The sequence below is a fragment of the Pantherophis guttatus genome, chromosome 2, assembly GCF_059756535.1.
Source record: "Pantherophis guttatus breed Tessera chromosome 2, ASM5975653v1, whole genome shotgun sequence".
NCBI classification, from domain to species: Eukaryota; Metazoa; Chordata; class Lepidosauria; order Squamata; family Colubridae; genus Pantherophis; species Pantherophis guttatus.
Genome location: NC_142064.1, coordinates 165,297,011 through 165,315,242, shown reverse-complemented (window position 1 = coordinate 165,315,242; position 18,232 = coordinate 165,297,011). Strand labels below are relative to the sequence as shown.

Below are 18,232 nucleotides of genomic sequence, written 5' to 3'. Positions count from 1 at the left end.
TTTTCCACAGCATTCCAGGATAGTGTTACTCTTTTCTGTGATCTTGCGTGACAATAGAAATCACAGTTCTCCCAACTTGTAATCGGTCTCTTCTTAGATTTCTTCTTTTCTCGTCCTCAAACAATTATCATTTACTGTGTTGAGGTTATTCTGGTCCCCAAGCAAGCTTTCTTGACTGCAGTATTTGGTTACTAGTTGGGATTAAACCAGTTTCTATTTTCAGTTCACCCAGTCAGTAGAGTTGTGGTACTGCCAATCCTGAGTGAGAAATCAGTTCTTAGCACCAGAGAAATTGAATATTTCCATTCATGTGGAAATATTCCATTCCATTCATATGGGGTCTTCAGCTTTGTTAGGCAAGTGAGCACCTTTGGAATTTTGAGAATGCATTATAAGTATTTTCAGAAATAATAAATACATTTTCAGTTCTTGGGAAACATATATTTCCCAAGAACTGAAAATAAGGCAGAGGTGAGGACTAATACCCCAAAATATCAACTCTTTTGAATTTATGTCCTTCCCTAATTTTGAGGTCTAAAAAAACAGGAAAAAAAATCATTCAGGATCTCCTACAAGGCAGAGATGAAGTTGAACTCCCAATGTCAATTACATATACTTCCCTGCAAAACAAATACCACTTTCTCAGAATGCAAAGTGTTGATTTACATGAGCACATGTGAACACACGTATTGTCAGTCTTCCCCCATTCATTTTCCACTGCACCACCTCCATACCTACAGGATGTTCTCTGCAAAGTCCATCTCCTCCTACTGCCTACTTTTTTTCCTGCATATCTACCAGTTTTGTTTTGTTTTTTAATGTCCCAGTAGCTGTTTTGCTTTGCAGCATGCCTGTTTCCTATTTACTTATTTGCTTTTTGTTCAATTTGAAAAATATTTTAAGACTATTTGGGGGGGGGGGAGCAAGACCCTAGCATTATGCCCAGTAAGGTTCTGCAGGTACTACAATGCCCATAGGCACTACATTGGGATCCCCTTGCTTACTGCATTATGCCAGTTTGCATACTGATTTCTTGTGCATTTAATAATTGCTAATTTATTAAATTGAGTCAGTCAAAAACTACATAGTACATCTAGAGCAGGGTCAGGCAATCTTTGAACCTACCATGTAGTTTAGTTGCAACTCAGTAAACCATCACGTAAGGCATCAAGTTGCCTTAGTGCTCAAAGATGATTGTAGTGATAAAGCTATAACTTTTTTATTTTCATATACACTATCCTGGGCTGAATTATTTCCAGGCCCAATCTGCTCATTTAAAAACCCTAAAAGTATGGGAAGGACTTTCCTTCCATATGTTTTTATTGTTGTTTACCAACTTCCTACCCAAAAAATGTTATGGGTGGGTACCCACAAGTATATAAGTAAAGGCAATTTACAGAACATAGAAATAGTACAAGATAAGACTGAAATGTAACATAGAAAGAAAACAACTTTAACTTAGGTATATTTTGCTAATCTTAAATATGAGACAGTTAAGAAAAAATATGTACGGAAGATGCCTCAGAGCATGTTCAGCTTAAATTTCTATGTGGACCAAGTGACTGACTCTTTTGCACAGACTTAGGGTTAGCAAGGAAGGAATTTAGCCATCCATTTTAAAATACCTTGAAAAGGAAAGAAAACCTGAAAATCTGTCTCATCATTACCAGTGTGACAGATAGAGCCTCCTCTCTTGTAGTACCAGGTTTCTAAAGAACATTTAGTTGATTCTATCCACAGTAGCTTATATGAAGACTGCCTTTATTTTTATGAGTCCTTTTATACTGTTGTGTTACAATGTGCAATGTAGCACTGACTTCTCGTTCCATTTGATTTGCCTGTATTGTATGCTGTAGACTTACATTCTGTCTTTGTTAAACATTCTGTATTCTGAAAGAAGAGCAAGGTAGAAATCTTTAGATGAGAAGAATCATAAGAGGAATCATTCTGAAACATTTCCACAATAGAATCATAAAATCATTGTCATCATAGTAAGAAATTGTTTTGAAACCTTTGCTACTTTGGGTAGTAATAAAGGAAATAAGGTACCCTAGTACCATTTCCACACATTCATCGAAACTGTTATACTAAAACTAAAAACAAATAAAAGTTCTTAGAAGGAAATTACTCTATTATCTGTCTGTCTGTCTGTCTCTAAATCTATAAGGATTAGAATTTGGGAAACATTGGCTTCTTTGTTTATTTTACTTGTATTGCTTTAATTTACAAAAGAGAGGAACAAAAGAAAAATAGAAAAGAAAACCCACAATTATCCACACAAATGCAAAAAAGAGAAACAACAAAGCCATATTATATTACATACAAAGAGCAGTTAATCCCATGTTTTAAACACATCATTAAATCTTGAGCAAACAGTAATTTTGATTGGTCTTTCTATTACATTGATCGAGAGATTGTTTAAAGCACACAGGTATTAGTAATCCAAGATTGTAAACATGGAGTGGGCAATGTCCATTGAAAAGTAAAATTTATTTTTAAAAAGCATGTCATTTAAAAACAACCTCTTGGGAATACAATAAATATGACAAGAATCTTTTTTTGTGGTTAAAATCATTTTTAAAAAAAACCTTTTTTTTTTTTTTGCTTTAATTTATATGCCGCCCTTCTCCAGAGACTCAGGGCAGCTTACAATGCGTTAAGCAATAGCCTTCATACTTTTGTATATTTATACAAAGTCAGTTTATTGCCCCCACAATCTGGGTCCTCATTTTACCTACCTTTGAAAGGATGGAAGGCTGAGTCAGCCTTGAGCCTGGTGAAATTTGAACTTGCAGTAATTGCAAGCAGCAGATTTAATATTCTTTTAACAACTTTACCTTCTAATATATTAATCAAAATATTCCAACTTTATATACCTGATTTTTTCCAAATATCTCAGATTTATTTCAGTAATCATTTTACTTGTTTATAAAAGTATTATAGATTTAGAATAATTCAAAATACATTGCTAATTCAATAATTCTAAATACAACCAATATACCTGAACTAAACTGCGAATTCAAGAAATGTATAATTGAAAATGATCATATATAACAATATACCAATTCACAGTTTTAGGTAATCCAGATTCCTCTCGCAATAACACAAACGGCTAAAAGTTGGTAACAAGCTGATCCATATACATACATATACATGCACACATACCTGTCTGACATTGCCATTTGAGGTAAGCAACATTTCCTGACAAATCCATTAGAATGCCTGGATGGAGTAAACTGACTAAATTCGATCAAGGCTATCAGCTGTCTACTGCCATCTCAGCAAGTTGCTTTCCTGTTTTTTCAAATGAAGCAGAAGACTTGTTTTCTCAATTTTGGACCCACAATAAATCAAGTAGAAGACACCACTGACCAGTAAATTAGACAGGAAAACTTTGTACTAATTAGGCAGTAAAGCAGTCAAAAGATACAGAGATTACCATTTAGCTTGGGAGAAATTTGAAATTGTAACTCAGCACATTACTGTTTCAAACCAGGAATCTTAAGTGTTCTAAACATCACATAGATTGCCAACTGGAGTAAAAGAAAAAGCATCTATCTAGTTACAAAAAGTGAATACCTATTTTTTAAATACTGTTGATACTAAATGAATAGAATAACTTGCATATCAAGTAAGAATAAAATAATAAAAAACTACAGGGCACGTTACAGTGCAGTCGATATGTTGGAATGTATTGTAAAGAATCAAAAGAATATGCATATAGTATATGTACATTGACACCAGCATGTTAATTCTATAATTCTGCATATTCTATAATTCTGTAAGGCAGACTTAAATATATATGCCTACCTATATATACATTTGCATATTTAAACCATTTCTATTAGCAATTCTCCCCATATGGCTGTGCTGTTTTGATCATATTGTTGGCTGTCTTCTAACAGCATTTGCAAATTGAAAGTTTTGAGATAGCCACTCCTTCCAGATATTTCACCAGAGAGGGATATGCCCACATATGGCTGACTACATATAAGAATTTTATATACGTTTGGATAGTTCTACTCCACAAAGTAGATATTTGTGGAGATACCTATTAAAACATCAGTATATTAGTATCCACTGATACTTTCTGAGCATTAATGTAACACTTCACTCAGGCATTGATTGAAAGATCTGCTAATTTTTACAGGGGGGCTCCTGTTCAGTAACATGTAGAGCAGTTCAAAGAATTGCCACCAAGTAAAATGTACTTCTGAAAATTGTGAATTTTGTTATTCTGCAGATACCGAGTGGCAATCTAGGTATGTTTGGCAATAGCGGAGCAGCACAAGCCAGGACCATGCAACAGCCGCAGCAACCGCCAGTGCAACCTCTTAACTCATCCCAGCCTAGTCTTCGTGCTCAAGTGCCTCAGTTTCTCTCCCCTCAGGTTAGTGGAGATCTACAGCATTATAGGCAGCAGAGCTGGACACAAATGGCTGATCAAAAGTCATTGCTACATTTGTGGAAAAGAAATTGGGTGGATCATTTCTAGGGGAAAGAGAGATTCTCCGGTGAGAATCTTTCATGATGTTTTCTCTTGGGATTTAATGGGCGCTGCAGACTATTGGAGAAAGGATGGTACAAATAAAGGAGAATATTTGTAGCTCAGGGTTGACATGAGGGATCCGTGGTGCTCTGAACTTGTTTGTTTCATTACCCAAACTAGGGAACATCTTCAGTGCTAACATTGTTAATACTGATGATGTTACTTAGCTTGGGTAATAAAACATCTGCAAGAAAACAAGCAAGCTCAGAGAGCACCAAGGACACACACACACACATACTAAAAAACCCGGATGGTACAGCTGAAGATAAGACAGACATGCACACAACTAAATAAGGGAGAAACATCACATCAAAATTTTAAAACTCTTTTTTAAATTAAATGAGAACTGGGAGAATTTCTTTGTTGGTAGCGAGAAATATAGAAATCCCGGTTGCATTAACCACTAACACTGATTATTCCTGAAGCAATCAGGATGCTACCTTCTTTTCTTCAGTTCTTCTTCAGTTTTGCAAAGATTTGTTATATTTCTAGCAGTGACTATTTCTATATCATGTTCAATACATATTAAGTTGAAATCTTAAGTAAGAAAACCCTAGTTATGATATGCAGCAAGTACAGTATGCTATTACTTTGTCTGATAAAAGCAGTTACTATCCATTTCTTGGTTTCTTTATATATTTATCAAAAAGAAACACAATCACGGAAAGTCAGATCATATGCCATTTGTGTATTTTGCTGGAATTCTGGTGAGTGAGTATAGCATTTATAAACTGTTTTATTCTATCTCAGGTTCAAGCACAGCTTTTGCAGTTTGCAGCAAAAAACATTGGTCTCAATCCTGCACTATTAACCTCGCCAATTAATCCTCAGCATATGACGATGTTGAACCAGCTCTATCAGCTGCAGCTGGTAAGTTAAAAAAAACCCAAGGAAATCATATACAATTAATAAAGGTACTATCTTCCTATTTTGTTTTGAACATTTTTAGACTCATATTTTGCTGATTGTTTTCAGATTTTTCTGCTCTTTAACTTCTGAGTCATATAAGCAGAAGCATCACCAAAACCATCCACTAGTACTGCTAGTGTTTCTCAGAATGCTCACCATATTTCTATTGCCTTTCTCTTTACCAAAATTCGATCCCTATAATTTTATCTATTACATATTAATCATTACTAAGAATTACGTATGATTTCTTCTCAAAGGAACTATAATTGTGCCTTATTTTGCTTAGATGTTTTATCCTCTTTATTATTTTTATTAAAAACTCAAAGCTAATATACTTAATATCCTTCTCCTCTTATTTGCCCCACAACAATCTGTGAGGTGAGAAGGACTGAGAGAGAGAGAGAGAAGGTGGTCAAAGGTTATCCAGTCAGCTTTTGTGCTTAAGGCAAGACTAGAATACACAATCTCCTGATTTCTAGTCTGGTGCCTGAACCACTAGATCAAGCTGGCTCTGATCAATAAGTCTTTTTTTTTGGGGGGGGGGGGGGCGTTCAATGGGATTCAGAACACAGAAAATACATTATGTTACGTCACATTACTCCAAATGTTAAAATATTAATATGGAATTTAATGTATTCTTTAGCAAGAGCTGAATCTAAACCATGCTATTGAATTGATTTAGGGATTATTTACTTCTAATAATCTTGATCTAAAAGATGGAGAGAGAGAGAGGGGTGTCTATGGAGATTCTCAGTCATCCAGATCCCAAAAGTGCTTTTCAAAGAGCAACTGGACTTTCTTTGTTTTTCCTTGAAGATGTTTCACTTCTCATCCAAGAAGCTCCTTCAGTTCTAACTGAATGGTGAAAAATGGAAGGCTTTATATTCCAAACCTCCAAGTGGCCTCAGCAACTCTCAGAAAGTGTGCTAATGACCAGATGACTGCAAGGAATATAAATCCTTCCATTCTTCACTCATTCAGTCAGAACTGAAGAAGCTTCTTGGATGAGAAGCCAAACATCTTCAAGAAAAAACAAAGAAAGTCCAGTAGCCTTTTGAAAATGCACTTATGAAGAGGGAGGGAAAATGGCTTTGGCAGTGAGACTGAGCAGAGAATAAGCAAATGCCACAACCATCTGGTTTAAAAGTAGAATTTAAAATGGTTCTTTACCTATAATTGTCTTGAGATCTTAACAATTTGTCTTTTCCTCTATAATCGACTTCCCCATCACAGTCAGAAATTCATACAGAGGATATAATTCCCACAAGGCATCAAAAATTGTCCTAAGGGAGGTTGTGGCTCCAAACAAGATCACTTATAGAAACAGGCTTTGGACTTAGGTGGCTTCTTAACTAATAAAACTTTTTTAAGGCAAACAGATTTTTATGAATAAATCATGAAAGAGGATGAAGGAAAGATTTTCCTGAAATGAGATGAATCACTGGAATAAAAGTTGCATTAGGCAAAACCATGAGGAATGATCTTGGGAACATGCAAATCCAAAGTCAGTTCATCTGTATTCTGAATTCCAAACAAAGTAGGAGGTAACAAAAAGGCAAAGAAAAAGGTAGATGATGGCTACAACCAAAAGTATTTATCAAAGGACTTAATGAATTAGAAAGCTATCTTCAGTATATGTCAGATCAAAGGTAATGGTAAGCGTATTCTGAAATCTAAAGATGGTTAATGATTGTTTTAAAATAATATCATTTTTAGATCTGTTTGAGCAAAATTAGGCCACTGTAGACAAAAGGGGATCATTATACCCAATAAAATTATCCACTGCCATTCTGATCTTCTTGAGCTATTAAAAAAAATAAATGCTTTAAGACAGGCATGTATTTCCCATCATTCAAATGGTTCACACATTCATTTACTTTATGGAGTTATAGATAGATTAAAGACTTACAGTCACTTTGGTATAGCTATTATACATACAATGGATACATATTATGAATTCTTTTTTAATAACTGGAGAAAACATGTGTCTTAATTTCATCAGCAGAGGTGATCCATGATAAAGTTCTTGTTCCTAGTAATTACAAAAGCCTATTGGCTTAGCTGCTCTTTTTCAAACAAAATGGAAATCTAGATCCATGGGATCTCTTCCAAGCTCCACATGGAAATCCTTCCTCAACTTTCTGACCCTTACAAATTGTCTTGAATTCCAGTATAGTACCTAGTCATAGAAGCCTTTCCATCTTTAGAAAGCATCTATAGAACGGTTTCTTTTTAAAACATTTATCATTTTTCTACCCTTCTGTTTCTCACCAAAATGTAGCCTTCTATAAATCCATGCCAATTTTACATTTAGAAATCCAATATTTGCATAAGTAGGGTTTCTTTCTAAATATGATTCTGTAAGCAAAATAGGCAAGAAGGTAGTTCTGGACTGAATGGAGAGGTATATCACTTCTCATTTCTACTTTTTGAAGTATCATGTTCAGGTGATGATACTTATACTTTTTCTCGTTGTATATTTAGAATAGAATAGAATAGAATAGAATAGAATAGAATAGAATAGAATAGAATAGAATAGAATAGAATAGAATAGAATAGGTGTACATAAAAAGAAAAGATACATTTGTCAAGAATCATAAGGTACAACACTTAATGATAGTCATAGGGTACAAATAAGCAATCAGGAAACAATATCAATATAAATCGTAAGGATACAAAATTACTGTCATACAGTCGTAAGTGGAAGGAGATGGGTACTGGGAACGATGAGAAGATTAATAGTAGTGCAGAATTAGTAAATAATTTACTAAGTATTAATTTAATACTTTATCCTCAGTTTTAACCAGCCAGATATTGATTGCAGCCCATGTTTGCTCTGAATCTTACTCAGATTCAGTGTTGTTAGGAATTTCAAGATTTTTGGAGCACCGTTCAGTGGAATGGCACAATGGAAAAGTACAAAACCTATTCAAATGCTGATTAATACACTGTAAGTATTAAGTCTCCTTGTTCTGTGACCATATGATTCCTTTCTTTGTATCTTTCAGGCATACCAACGTTTACAAATCCAGCAGCAGATGTTACAGGCTCAGCGTAACGTTTCCGGACCCATCAGACAACAGGAGCAGCAAGTAGGTTTCACTCAATTCCAGATGTACTGCCAGTAAAGAATCTTGTATGGTATATAACAATGACTATTTATAAAATAAACATTCTGTGCTGCATACTTTTATCCAAGAATAAATCATTAATTGTACACTTAGTTCTCGCTTTATGATGACAGTTGGGCCTGGAATTTCCATCATTAAGTAATGTGGTTGTGAAGCACTAATCACATGACCACATTACTTAGCTATGTCAATCCCAGCAGTCTTCATTGACTAGACGTCCAAGTCATTAAGTGGGAAGCAGAAAGAATCCTGGGTAAGGAGCGCACGGTGCCGCAGAGGGGCATCACAGATCATGCACAAATTTGGGGTTGCTGCAGTGCAGCAGGAACTCAGGGAGCCTGGAAAAAAAGGGGGCAGGATGTGTGCATCCATGTGTATGACTACAGGGAGATCAGGGAAAGAATATGTTGCAGCTTATGTCTTCTTGGTACACTGAGGCTCTGGGATTGCAAAAAGCCTCTGTGCTTCAATGCAGCATGAAGCCCAGCAATGCAGCACAAAGAGGCTTTTTGTCAACATGAGGCTGTGAGGCTGCAAGAACCCATAAGATGCAGCACATCTCAGCCCTTCACAGTATGCGACCCAGCCCCAGCCCAACAGCATGGCATGAAGGGATTTCTTCTACAAGAACCCCTAAGCTTCATCTTGAAGCCCTTTGCAGTACAAAGCCCAACCCAGCCCCCACCAAGCAGAGTGGCACAAGGGACCTTGTTGCCACCCTGGGAAGTTACAGCGAGCCCAGCAGCACTACCCTGAACTCTCAAGGCCCCTTCCACCCTGCGCTCTGCCACGTCAAATGATCTTCACCATCTTCTTCCTCCCACTGCTGATGAGGAAAGCCTAGCCCTGCCCTTTGCGTGAAACTGATGGCCATATGATGCTATCTACTCCAGATGTTAGCCATGAGAAAATAAGTCATGCATGACCTGGGGAAGAAAGCTGAAGGGCCACACCAGGCATGCTTAGTCAGCAGCAGGAGACAGTGATGGGGTTCCAAGGACCACAGAATATAGGTGATCCAAAGGGCATAGATTTTGGGGGGGGGAGGGAGTTAAAGTACCCCTATGTGTGAGGCACCAAGCATGTGAATTTTGATCTGGTGACTATGGGGACACTGCAATGGCCGTAACTTTGTGGACCAATTGTAAGTCCATTCAGTACCACTGTAACAAATGGTCATACGTTGAACTACCTGTAATAGCAGATTTCAGTTTCGGTAACCTATGTCTGATACATCTGAAGTTTCACCAATGAGTTTATTGCTAGTATAGCTCTTTGGCTCATAGCACAAAATCATAATCTTTGGGCTGTTTTCTGTTTTTAAAATTCTTGTTACTATTATTTTGTAGGTTGCACGTACAATCAATAACATGCAGCAGCAAATTCAGCAGCACCAGCGCCAGCTGGCCCAGGCCCTGCTTATGAAGCAGCAGCCACCCCCTCCACACCTATCTTTGCACCCCTCTGCAGGCAAATCAGCCATGGATAACTTTTCACCCCATCCCCAAGCTCCTGGCCTATCTGACCTGCAGACCAAAGAGCAACAGTCTTCACCGAACACCTTTGCTCCTTACCCCCTTGGTAAGCGTGGTTTTTGTAAAGGACTTTACTGCTCATAATTTACTAATAATATTCTCTCTCCCTCTGTCCCTCCCTCCCTCTCTCTCTCTTCCCCCTCTCTCCCTCCTCATTATTGCCCAAGTCTTTTTGCCTCATTCCTCACTATCAGATGCAGCTTCTATGTTTTTCCTTCTCTGTGAATAGAAGATTAAATGTAGATAATTCCTATTCACAACATTAGGTGTCAGCAAGCACAAAACTTTCTATTTGGGAAATATGAATGGATAACCTGGTGCCTTCTATTTTTTTTCTGGATTTTGATCCCGACCAGTCTTTGATCATATAGATAATGAGAATTACAGTCCAGAATATCCACAAGTTGTCCGATTGCCTACTCATGGATAACTAAAATTCCTCATGCTTTGATTCTGTCTTCCTTTAGTCTCTTCTTCTTCATGCTCCTTTTGCATTCTTCTGATGAAACTAAGGATGGTGGATCGCCCATGATCCTCCTAGATTATGTCTTTAAAAAAAATAAAAACATACTATAGTTGAGCTCATCTCCTAGGGATTAGATCCATGCCATTTTCTTGCAGCATTATAAAAGTGTCATTGTCTTCTTTGGGAGAATATTTTTTTGACTCCCCAATCTAACAAATATAGAACTATAAATTTTCTACAGGTTTCCAACCCATGTATTTCTTATATATAACAACCATTTTTAGATAGAGAAGAAAGAAAATATGATGACATTTACAGGTAAATATCACCATGCAAATTTTCAGTACATATATCTATTTCTGAAAGACCTCTGTTAGTTGTCCTGTATTTGAACACTTTTTTTCCGGCTTCAAACTTAAAGTGCCTTGGAAGAGATGAATATAGTGGATCTTTTAGTGGCATTTGAAATATTATACTTAATATTTCTCTGGAGTGCCCAGCTGATACAGAATTTGCTAATGCTACTGTGCAAGTGATTGAATCCTACATATTGTAATAATCCTAAAAAGTGGCCATTAACCTTTGGAGTTCTTCATTTTGTCACATTTTTTTTTCAACAACTACAAAGTTGATTAAGGAAAAGATGTGCAATATCCTCTACCTCTTATAGGTCTATCTTTTCAGAAATATTATTCTCTTATTCCTATAACACCAGAAAGATTTATCCAGTAGTATTAAAATGTAGGATCTTAGAATGGTAGAAAATAGACTCCATATCAGAAAAAGAAAAGAATCCTTTTACATCTGTATGTTGAGTTTTTAGAAGTAATGAAGTGAGCTAAAATGATATTTGATTTTTTTTCCTAGTGCTTTTTTTCTCCTCTCGTCTCCTCCTCCTCTTCCTCTTCCTCCTCCTCCTCCTCCTCCTCCTCTCCTCATTTGCCTTATCAATAGGCAAATGAGGAGAGGAGATTATTAGACATATAATGTTAGTTTATGATCTGAAATATAAATTGCAATTAAATACCAGGAATTAAGAAAGTCTGACAGTTTATTCACTTCCTTTTAGCTGGATTGAACCCAAACATGAATGTAAATAGTATGGACATTCCTGGTGGTTTGTCAGTGAAGGATACTTCTCAGTCCCAGTCTCGCCTTCCTCAGTGGACACACCCAAATTCAATGGATAATCTTTCCAGTGCTGCTTCTCCACTTGACCAGAACCCTAGCAAGCATGGTAATGCATATTCTTTATAAATACATAGAACTCATTTGTCATAGAACTCTTTTTGTAAATATTCTTTGACAGAATATTTGACAGAAGTAAAAGTAGAATGGAATAAACCAGAATATTAAAATGGTGGGTGGGTGGGTGGGTGGGTGGGTGGATGGGTGGATGGATGGATGGATGGATGGATGGATAGATAGATAGATAGATAGATAGATAGATAGATAGATAGATAGATAGATAGAAGGAAAGAGGAAGGAAAAGAAAGAGAGAGAGAGAGAGAGAGAAAGAGAGAGAGAACCAATCTTTAGGATATTATTTTTATCCTGAGAATAAGCCTATTGAACTCAGTAGGAGTTTGAAATCATACCTAGCTTAGTACTGTTAGAAAATTTAATTTCCACAGAAATTCTGAGGAATATTTTGAAATATTCACAGAAGGTTTATTTATTTTTTCATTTAAATGAACAACTCCAAAATTATCCTAGAGAACAGAAGATTACTATCAACCATGCTTCCATTATTAATATAAATTGTATGCAGTTTACAACAGCTGCATCTATAACCAGTGGTGGGATTCAATTTTTTTAACAACCGGTTCTGTGGGCGTGGCTTAGTTGGGGGTGTGGCTTGGTGGTCATGTGACTGGGTAGGTGTGGCTAGCTGGTCATGTGACTGGGTGGGCGTGGCTAGCTGGTCATGTGTCCGGGGGCGTGGCTATGTGCAAAGGGACTACTCAGAGGGCTGAAAAAAGTCATTTCTGACTGGTCCTCACACTTATGACCGGTCCTTGCATTTATGACAATCCTCACATTTATGCCCGTTGCGGCATTCTTAACAACCATGTCACTCATTTCACCACTACTTCTCTTCAGCACGGTGACAAGGTAGGGCTCAAAGCGTAAAATGTGAGGACACTCGTAAGTTCAAGGACTGGTCAAAAGTGCGAGGACTGGTCAAAAATAACTTTTTCAGCCCTCTGAGTAGTCCATATGCACATAGGGACTACCCAGAGGGCTGAAAAAAGTGATTTCTGACAGATCCTCTTTTGACCGATCATCATTTATGCCCATTGCAGCATTCTTAATTAAATTAATTAAATAAAAATGACCTGCTGGAGCAGTCGGAGGCACTCCGAGGCGGGCATTTGGGCCGGCTGCAGGGCAAGGTGATACAACCGGGGTAGGTAGGCCGCTGCTGCCCAGGTGGGAGGCAGGCGCAGGCCTATAGGGCTGGCTACAGGGTGAAGCGATTGGATGGGGTAGGTCAGGGGTCTGCAATTTTAAACACTCAACCTTAAACACATGTAAACACTTAAACACAACCTTAAACCTGGGTGGACATTGCCAACTCCATATCACTTACTCCCACCCAGGTTTTGTGGCTCCCAGTATTTTCTTTTAAACAGGTATCTCTCTGTGTCTCTTTCATCTCTTTCATCTCTTTCTTTCTCCCTCCCCCTTTCTCTCCTTCATCTCTCTTTCTTCCCCCTTTCTCTCCATCTCTCTTTCTCCCCCCTTTCTCTCCTTCATCTCTTTCTCCCCCCTTTCTCTCCTTCATCTCTCTTTCTCCCCCTTTCTCTCCTTCATCTCTCTTTTCCCTCCCTTCTCTCCTTCATCTCTCTTTCTCCCCCCCCCCTTTCTCTCCTTCATCTCTCTTCCTCTCCATCTCTACTACTGCACCATCAGGTCGCCCCTCGGCTTGGAGGCAGCACCTTAAGCCTGCACCCCACTGTGCATGCGTCCGCCTGGCTGCGCCTGCAGCCGGCTCTTGTTGCTCTTACTGAGCTTCACAATGGGGCAGACGGCGCCCCTCCTCCTCCTGGAGCCCATTACGATGCAGAGCTTCAGCTGCAGCCTGGGCAGCCAGTGTTCCAGGGCGGAGAAAAGTTGTGCATCTCCCCCAGCGACTAGATGGGCTAGGGTAGGTGGGCGCCGCGTGGGTGGGAGGCGGGGGAGGGCGAGGGGCGGGCGAGCCAGCAATTTAACAAATGGTTTGGTGTGCTGCGAGGCCAATAAATTATAAAAAAACACCAAACCGTTTGTTAAATTACTTTTTGCCCACCCCTCGCCCCGCCCCCACTATTTATTGGCAAGGGGCGGGGTGAGCCAGCAATTTAACAAACAGTTCGGCCGAACTGCCTAGAACCGGCAGAATCCCACCACTGTCTATAACTATACTTAAAATAATGCATGATATTCACAATCATTATATTTCAACCTAAGCATTGAAATGTCTATTTGGTTGCTTGTTTTGTTGCAAAATCACATTTCTGAAGCTCAGTTATTACTGTACTCTTTAAAAGAAATATAAGTGTTATTTACAGATTGAGTTGTTAGCAAAGTCCCATTGTCCTTTTTGTATCCTACAAAAGTGTAGGATTCATCCATTAACAGGATGAATCTTTTGTAGTAATCTTCTGACCTTTCCTAATTTAATCTTCTATCCTTCCATTAAATGCACAGAATCATATTGCCTTTTGTGACTGAAATGTAGTTTCATTTGTTTTTGATAGTGAGATGCAATAGAAAACACCACCAACATTTAATATTGTTAATAAGCTTATGGTCTCTTGCCTGTACTTCTTCCATTTTCAGGTGCTATCCCTGGAGGTCTGAGTATTGGTCCTCCAGGAAAGTCCTCCATTGATGATTCTTATGGCCGGTATGATCTTATTCAAAATAGTGAATCACCAGCCAGTCCTCCTGTAGCTGTTCCTCATAGCTGGTCACGTGCCAAATCTGATAGTGATAAAATCTCCAATGGCTCCAGTATCAATTGGCCACCAGGTAATCTTCAATAAATATTGTAGAAATATTGTCTAGAAGTAACTTAACAAAGTTGTTCTTTGTCCTCAAATGCATTGTTGTTGAGAACCCAATGTAGTATGTACTTCGTTTTTTTCAGACCAAAGATATGCATTCCCTTACCTAGCATTTGAAATGCACTGGTTTACTTTTTATGTTCCACTTCCTCGTTATTTTTCCACTGAATGAAATGAATAAATGTTCTTTTGAGGCTTTATCTAAACACTTTATTTAACTCATACTGTTGTTGGACAAAGTAGACAGAATGTCAGGCATCCCAGTGGTCTAACAATGAACAGTTGTTCTATTCTGTATTGGTTCTGAAATTTACAGCAAAATCCACCCACCAAAACTTCCATAGATGAGGCTCTCCGTAAATCTTTATTTTCTGTGACTCTTGAGAAGTAAAATGTTGATTTCATCTTGTTTTGCCAAGCAGAATTTCATCCTGGAGTACCATGGAAAGGATTACAAAATATTGACCCTGAAAATGATCCTGATGTTACCCCTGGAAGTGTTCCTACAGGTCCTACAATTAACACCACTATACAGGATGTCAATCGCTACTTACTCAAAAGTGGAGGTATTGTCTCAATCATTTATCCTTATTGCATTTTTTTGTTTCTCTTTTAACATATGTGGTTTTTAGAGTATATGACAGACTATATTCATGCTCAGAATTACCAAGTTATACAGCAGTGTGCATATTTAATTGGTAAAATCTCAAAACAGCTTTGACAACTAAATCAGAGAAATACTGTGATTAGAGTCCCTTCTTCTGTAACTGGTTTTGGGGTGTTTGTTTTGTTTTGTTTTATTTAGTTTTGTTTTTTGGCAGGGGTAGGTTGTACACTAAAAATTCTTCCTGGCTATCTCTGGCTTAAGAAAAGATATACTCATTTATAGGTCTTAAGCCCTATCTTGTCTGCTTAACTTCATACCCACATAATGCTAAATTACTTTTTAATTTTTATCTGAAAAGAAGAAATTGGAAAAAAAATGTTGTTGCTTCTTGCCATGTCTAGTTTGATATTCAGTCTTGTACAGCTATAAATTGAAATACCTGACTTGAAATACCTGATACCTTGTCTCTTTTAAATATAAGGGGTTCAATGGAAAGGGGTTTTTGATTCCTCTCTGGAGCTTTCAGCCTATAAGAAAATTAATAGAACTCACTGAAACTTCTTTTCTCTAGAAGTTGCTCTGTTTTCCTTGGGACTTAGTGAAGATTTATCTCTCACTATGGTTCCTGTATGGTATAGCATAGAATCATATTTTCAGATCTAAGCTAATATTCTGCAATTACCTTGTTACGTCAATAATCAAGATAATATTGAGAGAAAATATCATTCTGATCCCAGAATTATAAAAGCAATATAAAATGTAACAGTTCTTTTTAATGAGATTTTCACTTTCTTATTTGATCTTTTTCAACTATGAGGCTATTAAGCCATTCTATATGTCCAAATCCTGTAGAACAATGTAAGATACCTACAATGACCTGAAAAGAGAAGCATTTCTTTTTTTTGTTCAGAAAATGTTCAGAAAATCTTCATGCAAAGGAATGGATCATTTTCCTCTACTCTGGAAGAGAAAATAAATACTGTTCCCTTTCCTGTTTTGAACATAAGACTGCTGGGGAGGGGGGGGACTGATATCAGTGATATCGTCAGAGAGCAGGGGATAAGGAAAAAACCAAACTAGGGCTAGCTGCTTTATTTGGAGAGAACTTTGCTGCCTAATTTAAATTTGTAATACTTCTAAAAGTGCTATTGTGTTGTAACATGAATTATTCATTCTCCCTTTTTGGCGTAAAATATGTTGCTATATTTCAGAGTGACTGAGGAGCGGGATTACTCGTAAAATCCATATGCACTGGTGGCTTGCAAGCATCAGAAGTTCTAGCCTTACTTTATAGTTAAAAAACATAGCGTATTTGTGAGATAGAATGCCACCAGAAAAAATTCTCTGTTGAAGTTAAATTTTTAAGTCTTTGGCCTGCTCAACACTTTAAGGAAGATAAGCTTGAAATTTACATGTTGGTTTTATGAATTACATGTGAATTTTGTGGACATGATACAGGGAACTTAGATTTGAGATTCTTGATGAATAATTCCTGTGCATGTATTTGTAAATATCTGGTGCTTTTCCTTTTTTTATGTCCTGTGATACTTTTCTTTTCCTTGCTTCTGACACTTCCTGCAGAGTGTCTAATTGTATTTTTCTGCCTACCTTTTGGCTGATTGAGGGAATTTGAAAAATGTATGGTTTTTCAGCACTTTCCCAACATTTTAGGTGAACGTCAGAAGTAGAGTGAAAAAAGTATATACATTTTCACAAACCTTTTAAACAGTTCCCAAGACCTTTTAGAGATGCCCCAGGAGCATAACTTTTAATGTGCTAAAAAACAGAAATAAATATTTTCCAAGGAAAATATATTAAATGTTATTCTCAACCAATTTGTCCTTAGAGGACCTTCGCATATCTTCAAAGGCAAGTTGCCCTTTGATCTGAAAAAGTTACACACTTGATCGATCTGCTCAATGTGAAAGTGAGCATAAAAGCATATCTATACATTAGTTTTATTCTTTCTCTCCCTGAATTCAGAGATCTATGATGGAACCATTGCCAAGTTGCGTTGGGCTGTTTCGGGTCTGTTGAATTAAAGTCACTGGGGTTCAAATTTGCAAATAGATCAGAAAGACATCCACAGTCAGAGTTTCTGCTGCAACTTTTTAAACTGTGTAATGGTTTGCTGAGTGGAATGTTAGAATGCTAATTGTGGGGCTTTAGATTAACTCTATTAATATTTTCTCTTTTTTCTTTTCACTGTTTTCACTTTTGTCTCCACTTGCTACTGCTACTTGTACTGTGAAGAATAGCTCTTATGCAGGGTGTCAAACTCATGTGATCACGGCGGCATCACATGACATATCGGGACTTTTTTCCCATTCACTAAACTGGGTGTGGGTGTGGGCATGGCTAGCACGTGACGCATCCGGCCCATGGGCTGGGAGTTGACAGCCTTGCTCTTACATATTTTCCTCATGGAACACACACAAAAAAATTATAATAGCTAGGGAGATATTTTTATTAGGAAGAAGATATGGGAGGTACCTATTAAACTTTCTCATTTCTATTCTGGATTTGTATCTTGCCTTCTATTTCACTCTAGTCTTTTATGAAACTTATTGTATTTTTTTACTTTATTTTTTTAAAAAAAGAATCAAGAACATCTTCCTTGACCATTGAAATCCTTTACCTCAAATCAAATCAAACCTTTATTGTCAATGCACAATATGTGTACGATGAAATTGAATATTTAATATTTCACCTTTTCTTATTAATTTTGCAAGAGAAAAGAGTTTTTTTTTTAATTTGAAGCAAAATCAGAGTCTTGTATAGGGAATATTTGACTGACACATTACAGAAACTTTGTCAACCCCTAGTTTTTTCTCACATTTGGATTCAGAAGACAAGATTAAGTCATGAAAAACCATTGCCAGCCAGTATCAACAAAATTACGTCAAATAGACCAGTGGTCTATCAATATTGGGGAACATTAATTTAGGTTCTATTATTTAATAAGCATATAATAACAGGACTA

General features: G+C 37.3%; 1 protein-coding gene across 18 annotated transcripts in view; it reads left to right on the top strand.

The window, feature by feature from the left end:
- Positions 1 to 18,232, top strand: part of TNRC6C (trinucleotide repeat containing adaptor 6C) — a 597,645-nt gene that overhangs the window by 565,787 nt on the left and 13,626 nt on the right. For all 18 annotated transcript variants that reach the window (XM_034408533.3, XM_060688657.2, XM_087887226.1 and 15 more), the window contains 7 exons: positions 4,244 to 4,390; positions 5,300 to 5,419; positions 8,467 to 8,550; positions 9,939 to 10,170; positions 11,660 to 11,827; positions 14,416 to 14,607; positions 15,065 to 15,208. In XM_034408533.3, the coding sequence (XP_034264424.2) occupies positions 4,244 to 4,390; positions 5,300 to 5,419; positions 8,467 to 8,550; positions 9,939 to 10,170; positions 11,660 to 11,827; positions 14,416 to 14,607; positions 15,065 to 15,208 (1,087 nt within the window). The remainder of the gene's footprint in view (positions 1 to 4,243; positions 4,391 to 5,299; positions 5,420 to 8,466; positions 8,551 to 9,938; positions 10,171 to 11,659; positions 11,828 to 14,415; positions 14,608 to 15,064; positions 15,209 to 18,232) is intronic.